Below are 20910 nucleotides of genomic sequence, written 5' to 3'. Positions count from 1 at the left end.
ATGGGACCTGCTCTCCCTGCTCAGATGCGCCTGCCAAGCCTCTCCCCACAGGCAGTGGCAAGCGTGGTCTTCGGCACACCAGTTGCTAGGGGTGGCATTTTCTTTACTGCACACAATCACCTCACCTCACTCAGGCCTGGCCCCAGCTAGTGTTCAATAAACGTGCACTGGACGATGAAACCATTTGTGTTTTCTTTTTCTTTTCTTTTCTTGAGACAGGGTCTCACACTCTGTTGCCCAGGCTAGAGTATAGTGGTGTGATCTTGGCTCATTGCAACCTCCACCTCCTGGTTCAAGCGATCCTCCTGCCTCAGGCTCCCAAGTAGCTGGGATTACAGGTGTGAGTCACGATACCCAGCTAACTTTTGTAATTTTGGCAGCGACCGGGTTTCGCCATGTCGCTCAGGTTGGTGTTGAACTCCTGGGCTCAAGTGATCTGCCCACCCCGGCCTCCCAAAATGCTGGGATTATAGGCATGAGCCACCATGCCCAGGCGTTTTTTTCCTCTTTTTTTGAGATGGAGTCTTGCTCTGTAACCCAGGCTGGAGTGCAGTGGTGCGATCTCGGCTCACTGCAACCTCTGCCTCCAGGGTTCAAGCGATTCTCCTGCCTCAGCCTCCTGAGTAGCTGGGATTACAGGCGCCCACCACCACGCCTGGCTAAGTTTTGTGTTTTTCTTTTTTATTTTTTCTATCTTTTTTTTTTTTTTTTTTGAGACGGAGTCTTGCTCTGTTGCCCAGGCTGAGAGTGCAGCGGCCGGATCTCAGCTCACTGCAAGCTCCGCCTCCCGGGTTCACGCCATTCTCCTGCCTCAGCCTCCCGAGTAGCTGGGACTACAGGCGCTGCCCACCTCGCCCGGCTAGTTTTTTGTATTTTTTTTTAGTAGAGACGGGGTTTCACCGTGTTCACCAGGATGGTCTCGATCTCCTGACCTCGTGATCCGCCCGTCTCGGCCTCCCAAAGTGCTGGGATTACAGGCTTGAGCCACCGCGCCTGGCCTATTTTTTCTGAGATGGAGTTTCGCTCTTGTTGCCCAGGCTGGAGTGCAATGGCATGATCTCGGCTCACCACAACCTCTGCCTCCCAGGTTCAAGCGATTCTCCTGCCTCAGCCTCTCGAGTAGCTGGGATTACAGGCACGTGCCACCAACGCCTGGCTAATTTTGTATTTTTAGTAGAGACAGGGTTTCACCACGTTGGCCAGGCTGGTCTCGAACCTCTAACCTCAGGTGATCTGCCCTCTTCGGCCTCGCAAAGTGCTAGGATTACAGCTGAGCCACTGCCCCTGGCTGACGCTGCCTCTTTGAAGCGCTTGTCCTCCCTGCTCCTCTGGGGTCTGCTGCCCGCTGGCTGCTCCCAGGTGTTCTTGGCCAGATCCCCACCAAACTCCATGCCTCCAAGGCTTGAGGGTGCCCAGGCTCAGCTTTCCCATGCCTTCTCTTCTGTCTTCCTCACCACCTGGGAAGCCTCCTCAGGGCCCCTGGTTTCACATCTCTCTCTTTTTTTTTTCTTTTCTTTTTTTTTTTTTTGTTGAGACGGAGTCTCGCTCTGTCGCCCAGGCTGGAGTGCAGTGGCGTGAGCTCGGCTCACTGCAAGCTCCGCCTCCCGGGTTCACGCCATTCTCCTGCCTCAGCCTCCTGAGTAGCTAGGACTACAGGTGCCTGCCACCTCGCCCGGCTAGTTTTTTTTTTTTTTTTTTTTTTTGTATTTTTAGTAGATACGGGGTTTCACTGTGTTAGTCAGGATGGTCTTGATCTCCTGACCTCGTGATCCGCCCGTCTCGGCCTCCCAAAGTGCTGGGATTATAGGCGTGAGCCACCGCGCCTGGCCTCTTTTTCTTTATACTTCAAAATCATTGAGCAGCCTTCACACGTCTCTGCACGGATGACTCCAAATGGACACCTTCCCGATCTCTCCTCTGAACTCCAGACCCATAAGCCCCAGCTGTGTACTCGGCATCTCCCTTATGGGTCTGGAGATCAGAGGAGAGATTAAGTCCTCAGATTTGATTCCCGCCCAGCTGAGCTTGCCGCACCCTCTTGCCACTACCTTCTCCAGGATTCCTGGTGCTCCCAGTAAACCCTCATGCCATCCTTGACTGATCTCTCCTCCCCTCACTCACCTCTCCCTAGACAAGGAGCCAACAAATTACAGCCCGAGGGCCAAATCTGGCCTCCTGCTTCTTCCTGTCAATACGGCTGTCCTGGAACACAGATACACCCCTTGTGTTGTCTGTGGCTGCATGTGCTCTGCAATGGCATTAGGCTGAGTAGCTGCGGCGAAGAAAGCCACCTAGCACTTTATAGCAACAGTCTGTGAGCCCTGACCTGGCCCCTCGGTCAATGCTGAATGTTAGAAAAGACAATGTAACCCCAGCCACCTTCTGTCAGCCCCATGGCCGGCACCGCAGCCCAAGCCGAGGTCACCTCTCCCTCGGCTGTCACGGGGCTCCCGTCTTTGCTCCACTCTGTTCCCCACATGGCAGCCAGACAGATCCTTTTGGAGCAGAGGCTAGATCATGGCACCCCTGCTCAGGGCCCTCATCTGCCTAAAATCCTAAGTCCTTACCGTGCCTCCACGGCTCTATACGATCTGGCGCTGGCCACATCTGGACCCGTAAGGGGCCATTCTGCCCTCTCTTCGCCCCTACCTCACTGGAGCAAGCCAAGAGCCCTCCCAGCTCAGCCTGCACCCCATGTCCCTACGGGGCAAGCCCTCTCTCAGACTGTCCCTGTGTCTGCGCAAATATGTCCCCTTATCAGGGACGCCTTGCTAACCCTCGTCTAAACCAGCACTGCTGTCCTCTGCCTGGCTTTTTTCTTACCTCTGATGTTATTTGGCAACCTGCTCACTCTGTCCACATACTCAGATCTATGTTCCATGGGAACAGGGGCCCCCTCTGTTTCTAGAACAGGGCCTGGCATGTAGCAGTTGCTCATTAAACAGGAAAGCCTACCAGGGCCAGCTGGGTCACAGCCCGGCACGGCAGAACCATCACGGGAGAGCCTCAGGGTGCCCATGTATCATCTGAGGGAAGCACCACTCATCAGGCACCCATCTCCTGGCCTGCTGGACTGCGGGGAGTTGGGGACACAGAGGGACAACTGCAGGAAGGTGGCCTGTCCTAGAAAGCCCCAGCAGTCTCGAATTTGTAGCTCAGCAAGTTTCTCCCCTCCCTTCCTGACCTTTCCGCTGGGAATCAGGTAACTCAGCCCGGGGAGTGTGGCCACCACAGCCCAAGAGGTCCCTGCTTTGTGCCAACATGGCCCAAATGCTGTGGAAAGAGCAGAGCTGGGCCTTGCTCTCAGCATCCAGGGTGTGAAGAGGGAAGAGAGGCTGAGAAAGAAAGAAAAGCAGGTTTGGGGTTCCCCTGAACAGGGTAGAGGCCGTGAGTACACAGACCAGGTGTCCTGAACAGCCCCGCCCCCTCACCTTTCAGCCTCAGGCCCTTTCAGGCCAGCGTCATTAGGAGAGGGCCTCCCTCCTGGACAGCTCCTGCAGGCCTCCTCTCCAGGTTTCAACAGCAGCCCTTTCTGGTCTTGCCTGTCACACTATTTACGAGGCTGACTCAGGGCTCTGCCGGTCCTGCTGGAGCTCCAGGAGGATGCACAGCCACCTTCTGCCCTGCCCAGAAGGCGGGCTTTGCCATCTCTAAGCTAGGACCCTTTTGCCTCAGCGGGGTGGGTGTTAAATCCAACAGTACGGATCAGCTCCCTGTGGGCTAAGTGCCATTACAGTCTGGAAAGGGCAGAGAGCCCGGGGCAGGCAGGAGGTGTGGCTGGGCTGGGTCTCTAGCTGGGGAGGGTGGCAGGGAGGCAGAGAAAGGAGCTGTAGGCCTTGATGACACTTCACCTTGGGGTGCAGTAAGGCTAAGGGACTCAGGACAGTGGTAGGCTTAGGAACACCTGTGCAGAGCCCTTTTTTTTTTTTTTTTTTTGGAGACACGGTCTGGCTATGTCACCCAGGCTGAGTGCAGTGGCATGCTCCTGATGCTCCTGGCTTGCTGCAACCTCTACCTCCAGGGCTCAAGTGATCCTCCCACCTCAGCCTCCTGAGTAGCTGGGACTACAGGTATGTGCCACGACACCCGGCTAATTTTTTTATTTTTTGTAGAGACAAGGGTCTCCCTGTGTTGTCCAGGCTGGACTTGAACTGCTGGGCTCAAGTGATCCTCCCACCTTGGCCTCCCAAAGTGCTGGGGTTACAGGCAGGAGCCACTGCACCTGGCCCTGTCTTTACTGATGGCCCTGCCCCACACCTCCCACACCTAACCCTGGGTACCCACTCCTGAAGCTCTCCTACCGGCTGCAGGGTCCGCCTCTGTGAGGACAGTAAAGTCGATGACACGGGAGGTGAAGTCGAAGGCCGTCTGCTGGCCATCGTGGATCACTGAGATGCAATGGCGGTCCCCGTAGCTGGCCCGTGGCATGCCGCCCTGGAAGATGGTGAAGGGCAACCTGGCAGGCACAGAGAAGCAGCAGTGGGCTGGGGCTCCTGGCACGGCCTCAACAGCCATAGACCAGCGATCAAAGTGACCACTCAGTCAAGGTCCCCAGGAGCAGGGGGGACTGGACCCCATCTCCTTCCAACTGCTACAGCCCAGGAGTACTTGGGGGTAAGGTGAGGCATCCAGGCTGGTGGCTCTGAGTCTCGGCAGCCACTCCTGCCTCAAGCTGGGTGCTCCCCCCAATTATTATTATTTTTTTTGAGACGGAGTCTCGCTCTGTCGCCCAGGCTGGAGTGCAGTGGCCGGATCTCAGCTCACTGCAAGCTCCGCCTCCCGGGTTCACGCCATTCTCCTGCCTCAGCCTCCTGAGTAGCTGGAACTACAGGCGCCCGCCACCTCGCCCGGCTAGTTTTTTGTATTTTTAGTAGAGACGGGGTTTCACCGTGTTAGCCAGGATGGTCTCGATCTCCTGACCTCGTGATCCGCCCGTCTCGGCCTCCCAAAGTGTTGGGATTACAGGCTTGAGCCACCGCGCCCGGCCCTCCCCCCATTTCTGTTTGAACATCATCCAGAGTGATTTTGTCAGAAGAAACAGGGCTGCCACTAAAGAAGTTTGAGACCTGCCGCTCAGCACCGTCTCTCTGGGAGGGTGGAAGGAAGGAGCAGGAATGAACTTGGCAGGAATTGGGCCGCTGAAAGACGTGAATAGCATGTACCCTCTCTCCTCTCCCTGTTGTCCAAGACCCCAACATGGGACCTGAGAGTGTTCACTGGCACCATCTTCCCAGGCAGAGGCCTAAGTGACCTTTCCAGCCCTCTAGGAAGGCTCTGGAAAGGAAAGAAGACCAGCACGGATACCTACCCCTGCCTAGTGGTCAGCCAGAGGATTTTGGTAATCGCTTTGCAAGGAAAGGGACCTGAAAGGAAAGGAATCGGCTTGAACGGATCCTCCAACTCTCAGACAAGTGTCAGTCCCCACAGGCACAGATGCCTCAAGCTCATGCCCACATCCACATGGTAGACCTGTGCTTGGGACTCTTGCTCTGAGAAGTTCCCCCAAAAAACTGGGTGAGGGGAACCCTGCTGTGTGGCTTTGGACAAAGCCTTTACCCTCTCTTGCCCTGGAGTTTGCTTCAGAGTTGAACATCCTGCACCTGAATCCAGGAGGCACCGGGGGTGGGCCCTGCCCGGCGGGCGAAACACTGACCGTAAGGCACGAGGCTGCGGAGGGGCTCTGGTTGCTGGGCGTCGCTGGACACGGGCCACTGGCAGTAGCTGCCATCGGAGTGACAGCTGACGAGTAGGCGGCCGTCCCGCTGCCACCAGATGTTCTCCAGTTGCTATGGAAGAGGAGGAGAGAGACAGAGGGCAGCACGCTGGACCAAGGCAGCATTCCCATCGTCTGCACCCCATGCCTCTGCACAGAGCGTGTATGTGCCACATGGGGCCCTGGGAGAGCAACATGGCGCCCGCCATGTCCTGGGCACTGCCTACCTGGCTGCTGAGGAAGTGGTAGAGCACACGGCTGCCCTGCAGGTCCCAGATGACAACAAGACCTCGGCTGTAGCCGATCAGGATCTGGTTGGGGTCTCGAGGGTGCTCCTGCAGCACCTCCACCATCTCGAACACCCGCCGGTGGCGGGCCTCCTCTGGCAACCTAGAGGAGGGGAGTGCCGTGAGCCTCCGATGCCATCCGCCAGGGAGAATGGCCCCCAGCATGGCACAGCCACAGGGCTCCCTATGCAGAGGTGGCTGCTCCATGTGCCAGCATGGAAATATGGCTGGGGCTGGGCGCAGTGGATGGCTGAGTGTGGTGGCTTATGCCTGTAATCCCAGCACTTTGGGAGCCCAAGGTGGGCACGTCACTTGAGGTCAGGAGTTCGAGACCAGCCTGGCCAACATGGCAAAACCCTGTCTCTACTAAAAATACAAAAAATTAGCCGGGCATGGTGGCACATGCCTGTAATCCCAGCTACGCCGGAGGTGGAGGCAGGAGAATTGCTTGAACCCAGGAGGCAGAGATCACAGTGAGCCGAGATCACGCCATTGCACTCCAGCCTGGGTGACAGAGTGAGACTTCATTTCAAAAAAAAAAGGAAAGATGGCTAGGACATGTCACCAAGGGGATAGGGGGCAGCATGTAGAACAAGACAGGGACATGGAGACAACCTCCAGTGATGTAAATACAGGCGGTACAACTATAAGGCAAGGCAAGGCAGTGACTTCTGGAAAAGTCAACGTGGGGGCAAGAGGGAGCCTTGACTAGGAAGGGTGCGTGAGGCCCCCGGAGGGCATCAAAGTTCTATTTCTATGTCTGGGGGGATGGCTGTAAGGATGCTCTACAAGAATCTGTTAAACTGTACATTCATATTCAGTGCATTTTTGCAAAAGGGAGTGTTTAATAATAAAGAAGTTTTTTAGCCCCATAAAACAAAACTCTATGAGTTGGCCTGGCCCTGGAGCCTTGACCCCTCCCCCGTCTCCAGGCCTGGAATGCTGACCTGAGGGCTGGAGGTGTTGCAGCCAACAAAAAAACCACAAGGCAGCAGGCACAGGACCAACAGCCAACAGCGAGGCTGTGGGAAGCGGACCCAGCCTGGACCCAAGCCACACTAAACCCAAGCTCTCCACATTATCTATACCTGGCACATCTACTGCTAGCACTGACCTCACTGACATTAGAATCTGAATCGAGAGTGAGAGTTGAAGGGGACTTTAATATTTAATTTTTTTTTTTTTTTGAGATGGAGTCTCGCTCTGTTGCCCAGGCTGGAGTGCAGTGGTGTGACCTCAGCTCACTGCAACCTCCACCTCCCGGGTTCAAGTGATTCTCCTGGTTCAGCCTCCCAAGTATCTGAGATTACAGGCACCCACGACCATGCCAGGCTAATTTTTTGTATTTTTAGTAGAGATGGGATTTCGTGATGTTGGCCAGGCTGGTCTCGAACTCCTGACCTCAGGCGATCCACCCATCTCCACCTCCCAAAGTGCTGGGATTACAGGCGTGAGCCACTGCACCCGGCCTAATTTTTAAAATTTTTAGAGACAGGATCTCATTCTGTCACTCAGGCTGGAGGGTAGCGACCTGATCATGGCTCACTGCAGCCTCCAACTCCTGGGCTCAAGTGATCCTCTCGCCTCCCAAGTAGCTAAGACCACAGGTGTGTGCCACCTTGCCCAGTTAATTTTTATTTTTTTGTGGGGAGAGACAGGGTCTTGCTATGTTGCCCAGGCTGGTGTCAAACTCCTGGCCTCAAGCAACCCTCCCATCTCAGTCTCCAAAAGGGCCGAGATTACAAGTGTGAGCAACTGTGCCCATCTAGATATTGTTAATAAATGCAAATAATGCCCTTATACAGATGAAAATTGTTAGACAATTAGAGGGCTTCCAACTTTTTGCCATTAAAAACAGCCCTACAATGATCATTGTTATCCTGTATCTTTACACAGAGACTTCTCAGAGACAGAGCTGCAAGACTAAAGGGCTGGACATTTTAAAAACTTAGATGGCCGGGCGCGGTGGCTCATGCCTGTAATCTCAGCACTTTGGGAGGCCAAGACGGGCGGATCACGAGGTCAGGAGATCGAGACCATCCTGGCTAACACGGTGAAACCCCGTCTCTACTAAAAAATGCCAAAAACTAGCTGGGCGCGGTGGCGGGCGCCTGTAGTCCTAGCTACTCGGGAGGCTGAGGCAGGAGAATGGTGTAAACCCGGGAGGTGGAGCTTGCAGTGAGCTGAGATCCGGCCGCTGCACTCCAGCCTGGGCCACAGAGCGAGACTCTGTCTCAAAAAAAAAAAAAAAACTTAGATAAGTGTAATCAAGTGGATGAGAATGTAAACTGCCAAAAGGGGCCGGGCGCGGTGGCTCACACCTGTAACCCCAACACTTTGGGACGCGGAAGTGGGTGGATCACCTGAGGTCAGGAGTTCGAGAGCAGCCTGGCCAACATGGTGAAATCCCGTCTCTACTAAAAATACAAAAACAAGCCGGGCGTGATGGCATGTGCCTGTAATCCCAGCTACTCGGGAGGCTGAGGCAGGAGAATCATTTGAATCCGGGAAGCAGAGGTTGCGATGAGCTGAGATCGTGCCACTGTACTCTGGCCTGGGACGGAGTAAGACTCTCTGTCAAAAAAAATGTTGTTGTTGTTGTTGTTTTGTTTTTTTTTGGTTTTTTTTTTTTGAGACTGAGTCTGGCTCTGTCGCCCAGGCTGGAGTGCAGTGGCCGGATCTCAGCTCACTGCAAGCTCCGCCTCCCGGGTTTACGCCATTCTCCTGCCTCAGCCTCCCGAGTAGCTGGGACCACAGGCACCCGCCACCTCGCCCGGCTAGTTTTTTGTATTTTTTAGTAGAGACGGGGTTTCACCGTGTTAGCCAGGATAGTCTCGATATCCTGACCTTGTGATCCGCCCGTCTCAGCCTCCCAAAGTGCTGGGATTACAGGCTTGAGCCACCGCGCCCGGCTTGTTGTTGTTTTTTAAATAAATAAACGAACTGGGCCAGGCGCAATGGCTCATGCCTGTAATCCCAGCACTCTGGGAGGCAGAGGCAGGCAGATCACCTGAGGTCGGGAGTTTGAGACTAGTCTGACCAACATGGTGAAACCCCGTCTCTACTAAAAATACAAAATTAGCCGGGCGTGGTGGCGCATGCCTGTAATCCCAGCTACTTGGGAGGCTGAGGCAGGAGAATCACTTGAACCCAGGAAGCAGAGGCTGCAGTGTGCTAAGATCGTGCCACTGCACTCCAGCCTGGGCAACAAGAGTGAAACTCCATCTCAAAAATAAAATAAAACATAATACAAAATAAAATAAACTGGCAGGAGGGGCTCTCAGGGCACATGGGCCCCCCTGCCAACTAGACTCTCACCAGCTAACTACAGGGTGAGGCTAGGCACTGGTGTGGCCACCTACTGGGGTGCACATCCCATGCCATCCTGCCCACAGGCTGTGTCCCATTGTGGTACTTGTCATCCTGCAAAGTGTTCTGCTCTGACCTTGGGCACAGAGCCCTACCCTGCTGAACCAGAAAGGCAGAGGTCTGCACTCAGAGGGATATAGCCCCAAGTGGGATCCTCCCAGCCCAGCAATGCCCTGCCCTGGGCAGATGGTCCCTGCTTCATTACCACCCAGGGCTGGAGAGATGGGCTGGCCAGCTGCAGGAGTGTGTCCTGGGCCCAGTCCAAAGCCTTGCAGGGCCAGGGGCCAGCACCCTGGCCTCCTCCTGTCCCTTGGAACCACAGATCATTCCACCACAAGCGACCTGGCCCCCACACGATCCTGTCAGACGCTATCCCCTCTTTTTTTGGGTCCCATCCCATTCTCCACAACCGGACCTGATCCGACTCCCTCTCTATCATAGTTCCATCGACAAGCGGAGCAAAGCTTCTGAAATGATCTCAACAGACCCACATGCCTGTGGCGGTCAACGCTTTTTAGCCATGGAGCCTGCGAGCAAATGGAACCTCAGCAAAGTGCCCACAGCACAGGGTGGCACCAGGAGCTGCTCTAGTAATGCAGGGAGGTCTGGGCCCGACTTCCCCGCTATGGAGCCCCTGGGGTTTTAAAACCCATGACAAGTGCAAATGACACTGGACTGAGAGTCGGTGACATGACACAGTCATTTGGGGCCTTTAGATCCCCCAAAGTCCCCTTTTTAGTGCTATGATGCTAACCTATGATAGGCCAATAGGTTCTCAGTAGGGGACAGGTAGGAAGCCAAGAGCCTCCCCTGCTAGCCCCATGGAATTCCCAACATAGAAATGACAGCTCCTGAGAGAGTCCTGGGACCAAGGGGAGAAGCCATGCCTAACTTGAGGGGATGGGGTTAACAGCAGCCGGGCTCTGGGCTCACCGCTGCAGCACCGCGTCCGAGCTGATGGTCCGGTCCTCCAGCGCGCGAAAAGCTGGCAGCTGCACCACAAACACGTTGCCGCTCTCGGTGCCCAGGTACAGCAGTTCGCACGAGGAATGGGGCAGGACCACGGTGATCTGTGTGGCACTGGGGGCAGCCCTGTGACAAGAACAGCTGCCTGTGAGCTGACCGCTGCCCAGCAGGGGAGACCCCATGGACAGGGTCCCCTGACTCCTGGGAAAACAAGCCCATAAAAATTCATGGGGTTCATAACCTTTCAGCCCAGGACAAACACTGGTCACTTTCTGCCAAGACAGGAGACAGATGGCAGAGAGGCTGGGCTAGGAGGTAGGAAAGACGCCAGGGGCCCTCCAGCATAACACGGGGTGTGGGCGGACAGAGGAGGTGGGCTGCGGCCCCACCCACTCCACTCGGAGCACCTGAGTATGGGGATGCATCGGGTCAAACGCATGCCAGGCACTGCCAGGGGCGCAACAGGCCCCACGAAGGGTGAGTCCACTCCAGAGCTAAGGGCAAGGGTCAGGCTGGGCTGGGAGTGGAAGGGGTTGGGGACTGAGCCCTTACCCTGGGGGGCCACGCAGTGTGAAGCTCTCATCCTCCTGCAGCTCCGATGCTCCGCCCTTGACCTTCAGGCTCCAAAGGTGCAGGCTGTTGTCATCCAGCAGGGTGACCAGCTGGCACTGGCGAGGGCACAGGGATGGGAGCATGTGGTCTTGCTACCCAGCAAGGCCTTTACACACTGGGGCCGCCCAGCCTGGGCTGGTTGTTTCAAAGACCCCCTGGCCACTCCCAGCGTGGCCCATGAGCCCCAGCTGTGGAAAGGGAGGGGGTCCCAGGCCTTTCCAGCAGCAGCAAACCCAGGGCCACTGAATGCCAGCCTCTCCACACCAGCCCTGCTGGAAGCAGTGAGGGCAAGGAGGGTGTGGAGGTGGCTTCCTGTCCCACCCCAGGTCCCTCACCTGGCCGGGCAGGAGGTGGATCTGCGTCACTGCGTTGTTCTCCCGGTGCAGCCCCATGAACTCCACGCCCGGGGCTCCATAGCTACGAGCAGGCTCAGGAAAGCTCTGGAAGGCCAGACACCATCCCCTGACACCATCCCCTGCCCATCTTGAGTGCCAGGCCCTTGGGGCCCAAGTGCAATGAGTGCAAACACAGAGAGGGGCTGCCCTCCCCGCAGGCAGCAGGACTCATGCATGGAGCCTGGGATGGGGAGGAGACACAACAGCCCTGGCCCTGGGGCACCAGGCCAGTGACCCGACCCCTGGGAGATTTTTCCCAGTCAGGCCAGTGGGAGCAACTCCATAGAAAGGTGAAGCCCTACCCTGGCAACCGTCAGGCTGCCACCCTGATTCTGAGCTGCAACAGACGTGTTGGCTGTCGCTTGGTAGCACCTGTGAAAAAACACACGGCCTATCCCCAACAGCCTCGGCACCAGGGATTGGTAACCAAAGTCTGGCTGTGGCCCGGCAATGATTAACCAGTGAGGGAAGGCTGAGCCGGCAGCAAGGCCCTGGCCCTCTGTGTACACCAGCCCAGCCTGGAACTCGAGCGCTCCATACCCCTCCCCCACACCGGGCAGAGGGGAAGAGGGAGGTCAGGCTCCGCTGGAGGTGGCAGTCAAGCTGTCAGAGGTGGTCCCTCATCTCTCAACTCCCTTGGGTCCTGCCCTGGGAGCACAGATCAGACTGGCGGGGTGCCCAACCTGATCCGGTTTTTCATCTCTGAAAACACCGGGAGCCCCCAGTCGGCCAGAACCAGTGCTTTGGATAAAAGATGACCCAACTGGACAACGTCCAGCCTCAGGCCGGGGAAGGACTGTCCCTGCCAGGCAGAGCCCTCTCCACTCTCTGCCGCCTGTGGGGGTGGGGGTGGGGGTGGAATTTGGAAGATGGCTGCCTGAGCCCAGCTCTCCTGGCCCAAGGCCACCCCACCTCTGCTTGTGGATAGGGACCTGGGGCCAGTCCACCTCTGATTCTTATCATGATAGGTTAAAAATCAAAACTGCAGGCTGGGAGTGCGGTGACTCATGCCTGTAACCCTAGCGTTTTGAGAGGCCAAGGCGAGAGAGTTGTTTGAGCCCAGGAGTTCAAGACCAGGCTGGGCAAGATCACAAGACCCTGTCTCCACAAAAAAAAAAAAAAAAAAAAATTGTTTTTGAGAGAGAGTCTCGCTCTTTGTTGCCCGGGCTGGAGCGCAGTGGCGCAGTCTCGGCTCACTGCAACCTCTGCCTCCCAGGTTCAAATGATTTTCCCACCTCAGCCTCCCAAGTAGCTGGGATTACAGGCATGTGCCACCACACCCTGCTAACTTTTTTAATATTTTTAGTAGAGACAGGGTTTTACCATGTTGACCAGACTGGTCTTGAACTCAAGTGATCCGCCCGCCTCAGCCTCCCAAAGTGCTGAAAAAATTTTTTTTAAATTAAAAACATTCCTAGTGACAAGAGGGGTCCCTGTAACTTGCTTTTGTGGTGGTGAGGTGGGGAACTGAGGGAGGCAGGGGCACAGAAGGGCCCAGGCCTTGCTACTGACACACCAGCCAGCCACTCACTGACTGAGCATTGGCTGAGACAAGGGCATCAGGTCCTTCCCCCTGGATCCACCAACACAACCCCTGCAAAACAGGTTTCTGAGCCCCCCAGCATCCTCAGCCCCTGCCCAGGACTGGGGGATTCCTGAAACCTCCAGGAGTGAGAGGGGGAAACTGAGTAAAGGGAGCAGACCACATGAATGGTCTTGAAAGGACACAGGGGACAAAATAGGCCTGTATCTCCTCAGTCTGTTTCAAACCTCACTGTCCTCCTGCAAAGGACAGGGTCACATTCCACCATGCCCAGGTGCCCGCTCCACCATCAACCATACCCAACTCCTTTTGGAATAAAATCATGTCCAAAGCTGGAAATCAGGAAAGTCTCTCATTTTATCCCAACAGCCCATGGGCAAGGAAGGAAAAAAAGATGTCCTTCCCCAAATCTCACCCACCCCAAGGCCCTGCCCGGGTGGGAGTGAGGGGACGGAGGATACAGCTTGATGGCTCCAGAACGGGTGCCGATGGCCAGGATACGCAGGGACGGGCTGTAGCCGAGGGCGCTTGGCTGGTGTGGGAAGCCATGCTCCACCGTCTGCAACGAGAAGCACGCGGGGTGGGCCTGCAGACCTCTCCCCTTCATGCCACCATGGCTGCCGGAGCTGCAGCACTGGAGGACGCCAGCAGGAAGCAGGGATTCTGTACCTTTCAGGTTCCTCCCAGACACCTGAGTGTTGGAGCCTAACCCAAACTTACCAGGCCCCACCCCCAGTCCCTTTGTGACTCTGCCCTTGGCCTCATTGCCACTCCTTCGAGCTCATCCTCCTGGATGCCACGCCAGCCTCTCGATGCTCTCCAGGAACTGACTTGGTGTCTCCCCCACGTGCGCCCTGGGTGACAGACCCAGCCCTCCTCAGTGGCATGGGGGCCTTATGGATGTGGGGTGGGGAAAGTAGGGGGAGTTTGGAGCAATGGAGACACTGGTCTCTTGGGAGAAAAGCTTGATTGCACCGCAGCTCCGGGCTCACCCAGGGGCCTAGAATACCGCGGAGGCCCTGCCCTGCTCTGGGCTCTTTCAGGTCCCTCCAGGCCCTAGTCAGCTGGGTCTCATAGGCTCTTACTGTCACTGAGTTTCAACCATCTTTCCAGAAAGGGAATTCCTGGAATGTCGTTGCAGATACGTGTGTTTTCATTTATCACACTGTGAAAAACTTGGGAGGTACAAAGACGTTTAAGAACAAAAATTACCCAGACTCCCACAACCAGAAGTAACCCTTGCTAACACCTCAGTGTAAGTCCTTTGAGTCTTCTGCACTTGTGAATGTTTGCACAATTTTTTTTTTTTTTTTTTTTTTTTGAGACGGAGTCTCGCTCTGTCACCCAGACTGGAGTGCAGTGGCCGGATCTCAGCTCACTGCAAGCTCCGCCTCCTGAGTTCATGCCATTCTCCTGCCTCAGCCTCCGGAGTAGCTGGGACTACAGGCGCCCGTCACGGTGCCGGGCTAATTTTTTTTTATTTTCAGTAGAGACGGGGTTTCACCGTGTTAGCCAGGATGGTCTTCATCTCCTGACCTCGTGATCCACCCGTCTCGGCCTCCCAAAGTGCTGGGATTACAGGCGTGAGCCACCGCGCCCGGCCTCATGTCTATATTTAGAAAAATATAATTGGGATCATGCCATATGGATATACATATACAAGTTAATGTACAGGTATAGCTTTGTAGCCTGTTTTCCTACTTACAGCCAGCCAAGGTTGTTAAAAGCTTGAAAATGACTTTAAAAAACATTTTATTTTTATTTTTTTTTGAGATGCAGTCTCGCTCTGTCGCCCAGGCTGGAGTGCAGTAGCGCGATCTCGGCTCACTGTAAGCTTTGCCTCCCAGGTTCACACCATTCTCCTGCCTCAGTCTCCCGAGTAGCTGGGACTATAGGTGCCTGCCAGCACGCCTGGCTAATTTTTTTGTATTTTTAGTAGAGATGGGGTTTCACCACGTTAGCCAGGATAGTCTTCATCTCCTGACCTCGCGATCCGCCCACCTCGGCCTCCCATAGTGCTGGGATTACAGGTGTGAGCCACTGCGCCTGGCGTAAAAAAAAATTTTTTTTTTTTTTTTGAGGGTCTTTCTCTGTTTCCCAGGCTGGGTGCTGTGGTGTGATTTCGGCTCACTGTAGCCTTGGCCTCACAGGCTCAAGCGATCCTCCCACCCCAGCCTCCCAAGTAGCTGAGGCTACAGGCATGCACCACCATGCCCGCCATGCCTGGCTACTTTTTAATTTTTGGTAGAGACAGGTACTCGTCATGTTGCCCAGCCTGGTCTTGACCTCCTAGACTCAAGAGATCCTCCTGCCTTGGCCTCCCAAAGTGCTGGGATTATAGGCGTGAGTCACTGCAACCTGCCTAAAATGACTTTTTTTTTGTTTGAGACAGAGTTTTGCTCATCACCCAGCCTAGAGTGCAATGGCGCGATCTCGGCTCGCTGCAAACTCTGCCTCCCAGGTTCAAGCGATTCTCCTGCCTCAGCCTCCTCAGGAGCTAGGATTACAGGCATGTGCCACTATGCCTGGCTAATTTTTGTATTTTTAGTAGAGATAGGGTTTCATCATGTTGGCCAGGCTGGTCTTGTCCTCAAGTGATCTGCCCGCCTCGGCCTCCCAAAGTGTTGGGATTACAGGTGTGAGCCATCATACCCGGCCTAAAATGACTTTTAAAACAGCTAAAGAATATTCTTTACCTGGAGATGCCCTAACTCGCCAGGGGTTTATTATTGAGTATTTACTTTGTTGTTAGAGGGTTTGCAATCACAACCATGTTGATGGCATTCTTGGACTCCTATCTTTGTCTGCAGCACTTGAGAATTTCCTGGGGCAGATGTCCCAGGGATAGAATTGTAGGTTAAGAAAGGTATGAACATAAACGCTACAAATTTCGAGTGATAAACCATCTTCAAGAAGGTTTTTAGTTCAGTTTTTTAATCAGTTACCCCAATCTGACCCCCACCTCACCCCAGGGGATAGTGGCCCTGCAGAGCTAGGTGACAACAGCACACAGCAATGCTATGTCAACTGGTTGCTTTAAAGACTTGAAACAAAAAACAACCACAGAGACTCTGCCCTGCAGAAAAAGGTCCCAAGAATGAGGCAGCCTCCTTAGGCCCTGGGCTCTCCTACTTTGCAGCCCTACCAGGCCTCAAAGCAGCAGAAAGTCCCTGTTGAGATCTAGCAATGATAGCTTAGCAAACCCAATTGCTACTTGCCTCCCCCATCAGTCAGTCTAGTCCAATGGCTCTCACAAGGAATCCCATACTGGGGTCAGGCAGAGAGGAGAGCTCCAACAAGTGCCTATTTTGGGGGATGCCTGGGTACAAAAAGGTCAGAGGATGGGCCGGGGTGCCTCAGGCCTGGCTCTTTGCCAGGAACATGGCCTGCCCTGTAAACGGTCATACCTGAATGGGATAGCCAGGGGGCCAGATAGGGCCCAGCAGCGGCCCCCAGGCCAGCCCAGCTCCCTGCTCAGCTATGCGAAAAATGCAGAGCCTGGAGAAGCCCTGGATAGAGATAACTGTCTGGAATGTAAACATTTCCCAGGAAAAGGGGAGTAGACAGCAGAATAGGATGTGCAGGAGAAGCTCCCACAGGGGCCCCGCCAGACTTCAGCGAGCCCCAGGTTGCTGGGGCCTCAGGAAGTCAGCAGCCGGAGCTGCCTCCCCGGGACAGAAGCACTTTCCCAGCAGCAGAGGCAGCTCAAGGAACAGCCCCTGGAATTTGGAGGACTCTGGTGGAAACGCCCCACAGGAGCCCGCTGGACTGGCCAGGCCTCACGCCCCGAGCAGCCCAGAACCCAGAACGGTAGCCAGGAGCCCCATGGGGCCACCAAGCACTTGCAGTATGGCTCATGTCACCAACGAGGGTTAAGTCAGTTCTTGGAAACCCTTCAAGTATGTCTGGAACAACTCAGGTTCTAGAAGAACAGGGGCTAGACAAAGGCAGGCCATGCTTCAAATTCCCTTTTCCCACTGTAAATCGTCCAAATTCTAAATACGGATCTAGTACTTCCAAAAAAGATTTAATGTCTGAATTGAGATGTGCCGTAAGTGTAAAATACACCTAGATTTCACAGATTTAGCATTCAAAAAAACAAATTGAAAAAATCTCATTAGTAAGTTAATCACATGTCGAAATATTTTGTATATGTTGGATTAAAAGGAATATATACTTTTTTTTTTTTTGAGACAGGGTCGCGCCTGTCACCCAGACTGGAATACAGTGGCATGATCACAGCTCACTGCAACCTATACCTCCTGGGTTCAAGTGATCCTCCTGCCTCAGCCTCCCGAGGAGCTGGGACTACAGGCGCACACCACCATGCCCAGCTAATTTTTGTATTTTTAATAGAGATGGGGTTTCACCATGTTGGCCAGGCTGGTCTCAAACTCCTGGCCTCAAATGATCCACCGGCCTCAGCCTTCCAGAATGCCAGAGTGCTAGAGTGCTAGGATTACAGGCATGAGCCACCGTGACCAGCTGGAACATAGGATTAAAATTAATTTCACTTGTTTAAATAATTTTATAATGCAGCTTCTAGATTTTTTTTGTTTTTAAGACAGAGTCTCCCTCTGTCACCCAATTGGAGTGCAGTGGTGAGATCTCAGCTCATGCAACCTCCTCCTCCCAGGTTCAAGCGTTTCTCCTGCCTAACCCTCCCAAGTAGCTGAGACTACAGGCATGCACCGCCACACCCGGCTAATTTTTGCATTTTTAGTAGAGATGGGGGTTTCACCATGTTGGCCAGGCTGGTCTCGAACTCCTGACTTTAAGTGATCTGCTCACCTTGACCTCCCAAAGTTCGGGGATTACAAGTGTGAGCCACCACACCAAGCCAGAATATATAATTAAAATTAACTTCACATATTTAAATAATCTTACAATGCAGCTTCTAGGAAATTTTAAATCACATATGTAGCTCATATTATATTCCTACTGGCCTCGACAATTCCGCGCATCAGCAGAAGGTCAGGCCAGAGAAAACAGCCTGTAAGTTTTTGCTGGACTCTCAGGCCACATGTCAAAAGCGGACAGTTCTCTTAACATTTCACCGGAGTCACTACTCCCGCTTTGGCTCTGCATCTTTCCTCTAACTCAGAGGAAGACAAAGGGTTGGGCCCATCCTTCAACTACTCACATTAATTCCTCATTCCCTTCAAGCCTTAGAGATACTGTGGCCACCCCTCCCTCCCATCCCCACCTTCTTTTCCAAAGGCTGATTTAGAACAGGGTCAGTGAGTCAGACCCACGAAGCTTTGTATCCCCTCCTGCCACATACAAGGCATCTGGTTGTGGGTGAGCGCTGGGCCTCCCTGAACTTCACTTCTCAACGAATAAACGGGATGGTACTGGTGACTGCACTGGGCAGAGCTGTCCTCGGATTGGAGATGATGGACCTGAGGCCACCTCGCAGCACACAAAGGCCTCTGCTTCCTTCCAAGGCTCCCATTGTTCCATAGTATCACCTTGGGTACTTCTCCAAGTTGGCAACTCTGGAGGGACCAAGGCTCCCCCAAAACCAAAATAAGGGCAGTGACCTTCACAGCGACTCTACCTGGACAGGGCCAAGAGAGTGGGTTTACATGTAAATGACGTGTCTCCCAGGGAATTCCCCAGGTCGGGGAGGGGAGGATCCAGCCTACCTGGCTCTGCCCACAGATGATACCTGGCTCAGGTGACCTCTGCCAAGGGAGGACAGAGGTCCTTGACAGGGGTCTGGGCAGTCCTACGAGGACAGGGGCTCGGGCTGGGCAGAGAGGCAGGGGAGCCCTAGGTTATTTATGGGAAGCCCAAGGGATCTTGTTGGGAACAGGGAAGGGATTGGGATTTTGGAACAGGACTAAGAGCAGTTAATAGAAGGGACAGGGAGGAGCTACAAACCCAGGGCCTAGCGTCCTGAGGAAACCAGTCAGGGAAAGGATGAAGGCTCCGTGGGCACCTCTGGCTGTGCCCCAGTTGCCCCCTACTTTGTTTTTTGTTTTTTTTTTTTTTTTTTGAGACTCACTCTGTTGCCCAGGCTGGAGTGCAGTGGTGCGATCTCAGCTCACTGTAACCTCCGCCCCCCGGGCTCAAGTGATCTACCTCAGTCTCCTGAGTAGCTGGAACTACAGGCATGCACCACCACACCTGGCTAATTTTTTGTATTTTTTGTAGAGATGAGGTTTCACTATGTTGCCCAGGCTGGTTTTGAACTCCTGGAGTCAAGTGATCCAACTGCCTCAGCCTCCCAAAGTGCTGGGATTATAGGTGTAAGCCACCGTGCCTGGCCTGCGCCTTACTTTGGTGCCCTTCCCACCCCCTGGCTATCCTACCTCCAACTCCTACCAGCCTTGTAAGGCTCAGCTTCCCTGCTGGTGAACAAGGTCTATATCACTTAGGTGGTGACTCCCCCCTTGTTTAGGGTTCAGAACAGCTCCAGGTCCCTGTTAGAGGGAGTGCATATAGCCTCCCTGAAAGAAGGTACCCACCTGAGCACAGGAGGTTGGGCTCAGCCCCAGGGCTGCCTTCCTGCAAAGATACACACAGCAACCCTGAATCATGGCTGCACTCAGGACAGAGGGCAGGACGGGGAACAGCCCTTGGGTGGTCAGGGAATTCCAAGACCAGTCCTCCCCAGCTATTCTAGTCCTCCCCTAGCTATCCCTCTTCAGATTCAAACTAGGAGGCTGACCAAAGCCTGGCAGCCACTGGAGCCTCCTGAGCATAGCATCCAGCCTGCCTGGCCCCGCCCACATCTGATACCTGGCTCAGGTGACCTCTGCCAAGGGAGGAGAGAACAATGAACTCTTTTGACAGGGGGGCTGGGAAAGGAGAGCAAAGACTTGCAGAAGCCGCCAGACTGCAACATTAGCCTGGAGTGGGAGAGAAGGCCCCTCCCAGGTCTCTACCGGGCTCTGGGACTCCTTTCCAGGTCCCGGAAGGGGAGGGAGTGGGCAAAGTCTGGTTGTCAGAGACAGCGGGGCCTTCATCCTGCCTGCAGCCAGAAAGGACCCTGCCCAAGGGCTAGGACCCGAGGAGTCCCTGGCACTCCTCAGGGGGTTGGAAGGAGGGAGTGACGGGGACCAGACCCTCGGAGGCTGCCCAGGGCTGTGGGGGAGCACGCCCGCCTGGCTGGGCCACTCTGCCCGATACTGGCTGGGTGTGGCCAGCTCAGATTCCTGGCAGTAGCAGCAGCCTGGCCCTCCCTGTGTGGCTGCTGTCACCTGACACCAGGGGCCCAGCCATGCAAAAGCCAATACAGAACAACCTGGCCCTCCGCAGGGGCTGCTGGCTCAGGAACGCACTGTTTGTTCAGGGCCTAAGGGGACAGGGGAGGGTGGGCACGGGCAGGGAAGGCCCAGGCAGGTGCTTCTGTGGCAGCCCGGCAAGCACAGCAGCCTGTTTGCCCTGATGGGTGTGGCTGCTTGGGGTGTGCCTGGGTTTGGCCGAGAGGAGGAGCTGGCTGTGAGCAGTTGTCTAGGAACGGGTTTTACCTTGACTTCTCCAGCAGCACTTCCTCCCTCCTGAGGTCCCATGGTTCCTTCCCTTGGTCCTCAGTGGCCCTGTCCTGGTGCTGCAGCTGACTTGTCTGTCTGTCCATCCCTCCAATGGGCTTGAGGGCCCACTATATATAGCAAACAGTTACTTCACTGGCAAAGTAACTGTGGTGTGAAGAGAGGTGAAGCCACTGCTCTGAGGTCACACAGCCAAACGGCAGGTGGAACCAGGACGTCCTCACCCCAGCCAGTGCCCCCCAAGATATGCTCCAGCTGTGCAAGCCCTGCAGACCTCAGTCTCCTCCCCTGCAGAATGGGAGCAACACCCATCCTGAGTTGTTGTGAGTGTGACACCATGACAAGGCAAGTCCTGGTAAGGCGTCGACCCGTGTCAGGCACCGTTTGAAGCAATTACACTCCCTTAGGATCATTATGATGCTGTTGGAGCTCAGGACATACCAACCCAAAACACCACTATAGCAGACCAGAATGTGCTACCCCAAAATAAACTTCTTTGACTTTTTTTTTTTTTTTTTTTTTTTTT

The 20910-nt window shown here is 54.7% G+C and overlaps 1 protein-coding gene across 4 annotated transcripts in view; it reads right to left on the bottom strand.

Annotated features, from left to right (window-relative positions):
- The window catches only part of LLGL2 (LLGL2, scribble cell polarity complex component), a 51824-nt gene that overhangs the window by 7392 nt on the left and 23522 nt on the right, over window positions 1-20910 (bottom strand). For 3 of the 4 annotated variants that reach the window (XM_025362476.1, XM_025362478.1, XM_025362477.1), the window contains exons 3-10: window positions 13347-13444; window positions 11283-11364; window positions 10888-11003; window positions 10303-10461; window positions 5941-6103; window positions 5654-5786; window positions 5309-5363; window positions 4302-4456 (exon numbers count right to left, since the gene is read on the bottom strand). In XM_025362476.1, the coding sequence (XP_025218261.1) occupies window positions 4302-4456; window positions 5309-5363; window positions 5654-5786; window positions 5941-6103; window positions 10303-10461; window positions 10888-11003; window positions 11283-11364; window positions 13347-13444 (961 nt within the window). Of the gene's footprint in view, window positions 1-3937; window positions 4457-5308; window positions 5364-5653; window positions 5787-5940; window positions 6104-10302; window positions 10462-10887; window positions 11004-11282; window positions 11365-13346; window positions 13445-20910 lie in introns of those variants that run through there. The other variant, XM_025362479.1, reaches the window with a different exon arrangement.

This window comes from Theropithecus gelada, chromosome 16, assembly GCF_003255815.1.
Source record: "Theropithecus gelada isolate Dixy chromosome 16, Tgel_1.0, whole genome shotgun sequence".
Classification (NCBI taxonomy): Eukaryota; Metazoa; Chordata; class Mammalia; order Primates; family Cercopithecidae; genus Theropithecus; species Theropithecus gelada.
Note: the sequence above shows the minus strand (reverse complement) of the source record. Positions and strands in the feature narration are given on the sequence as shown.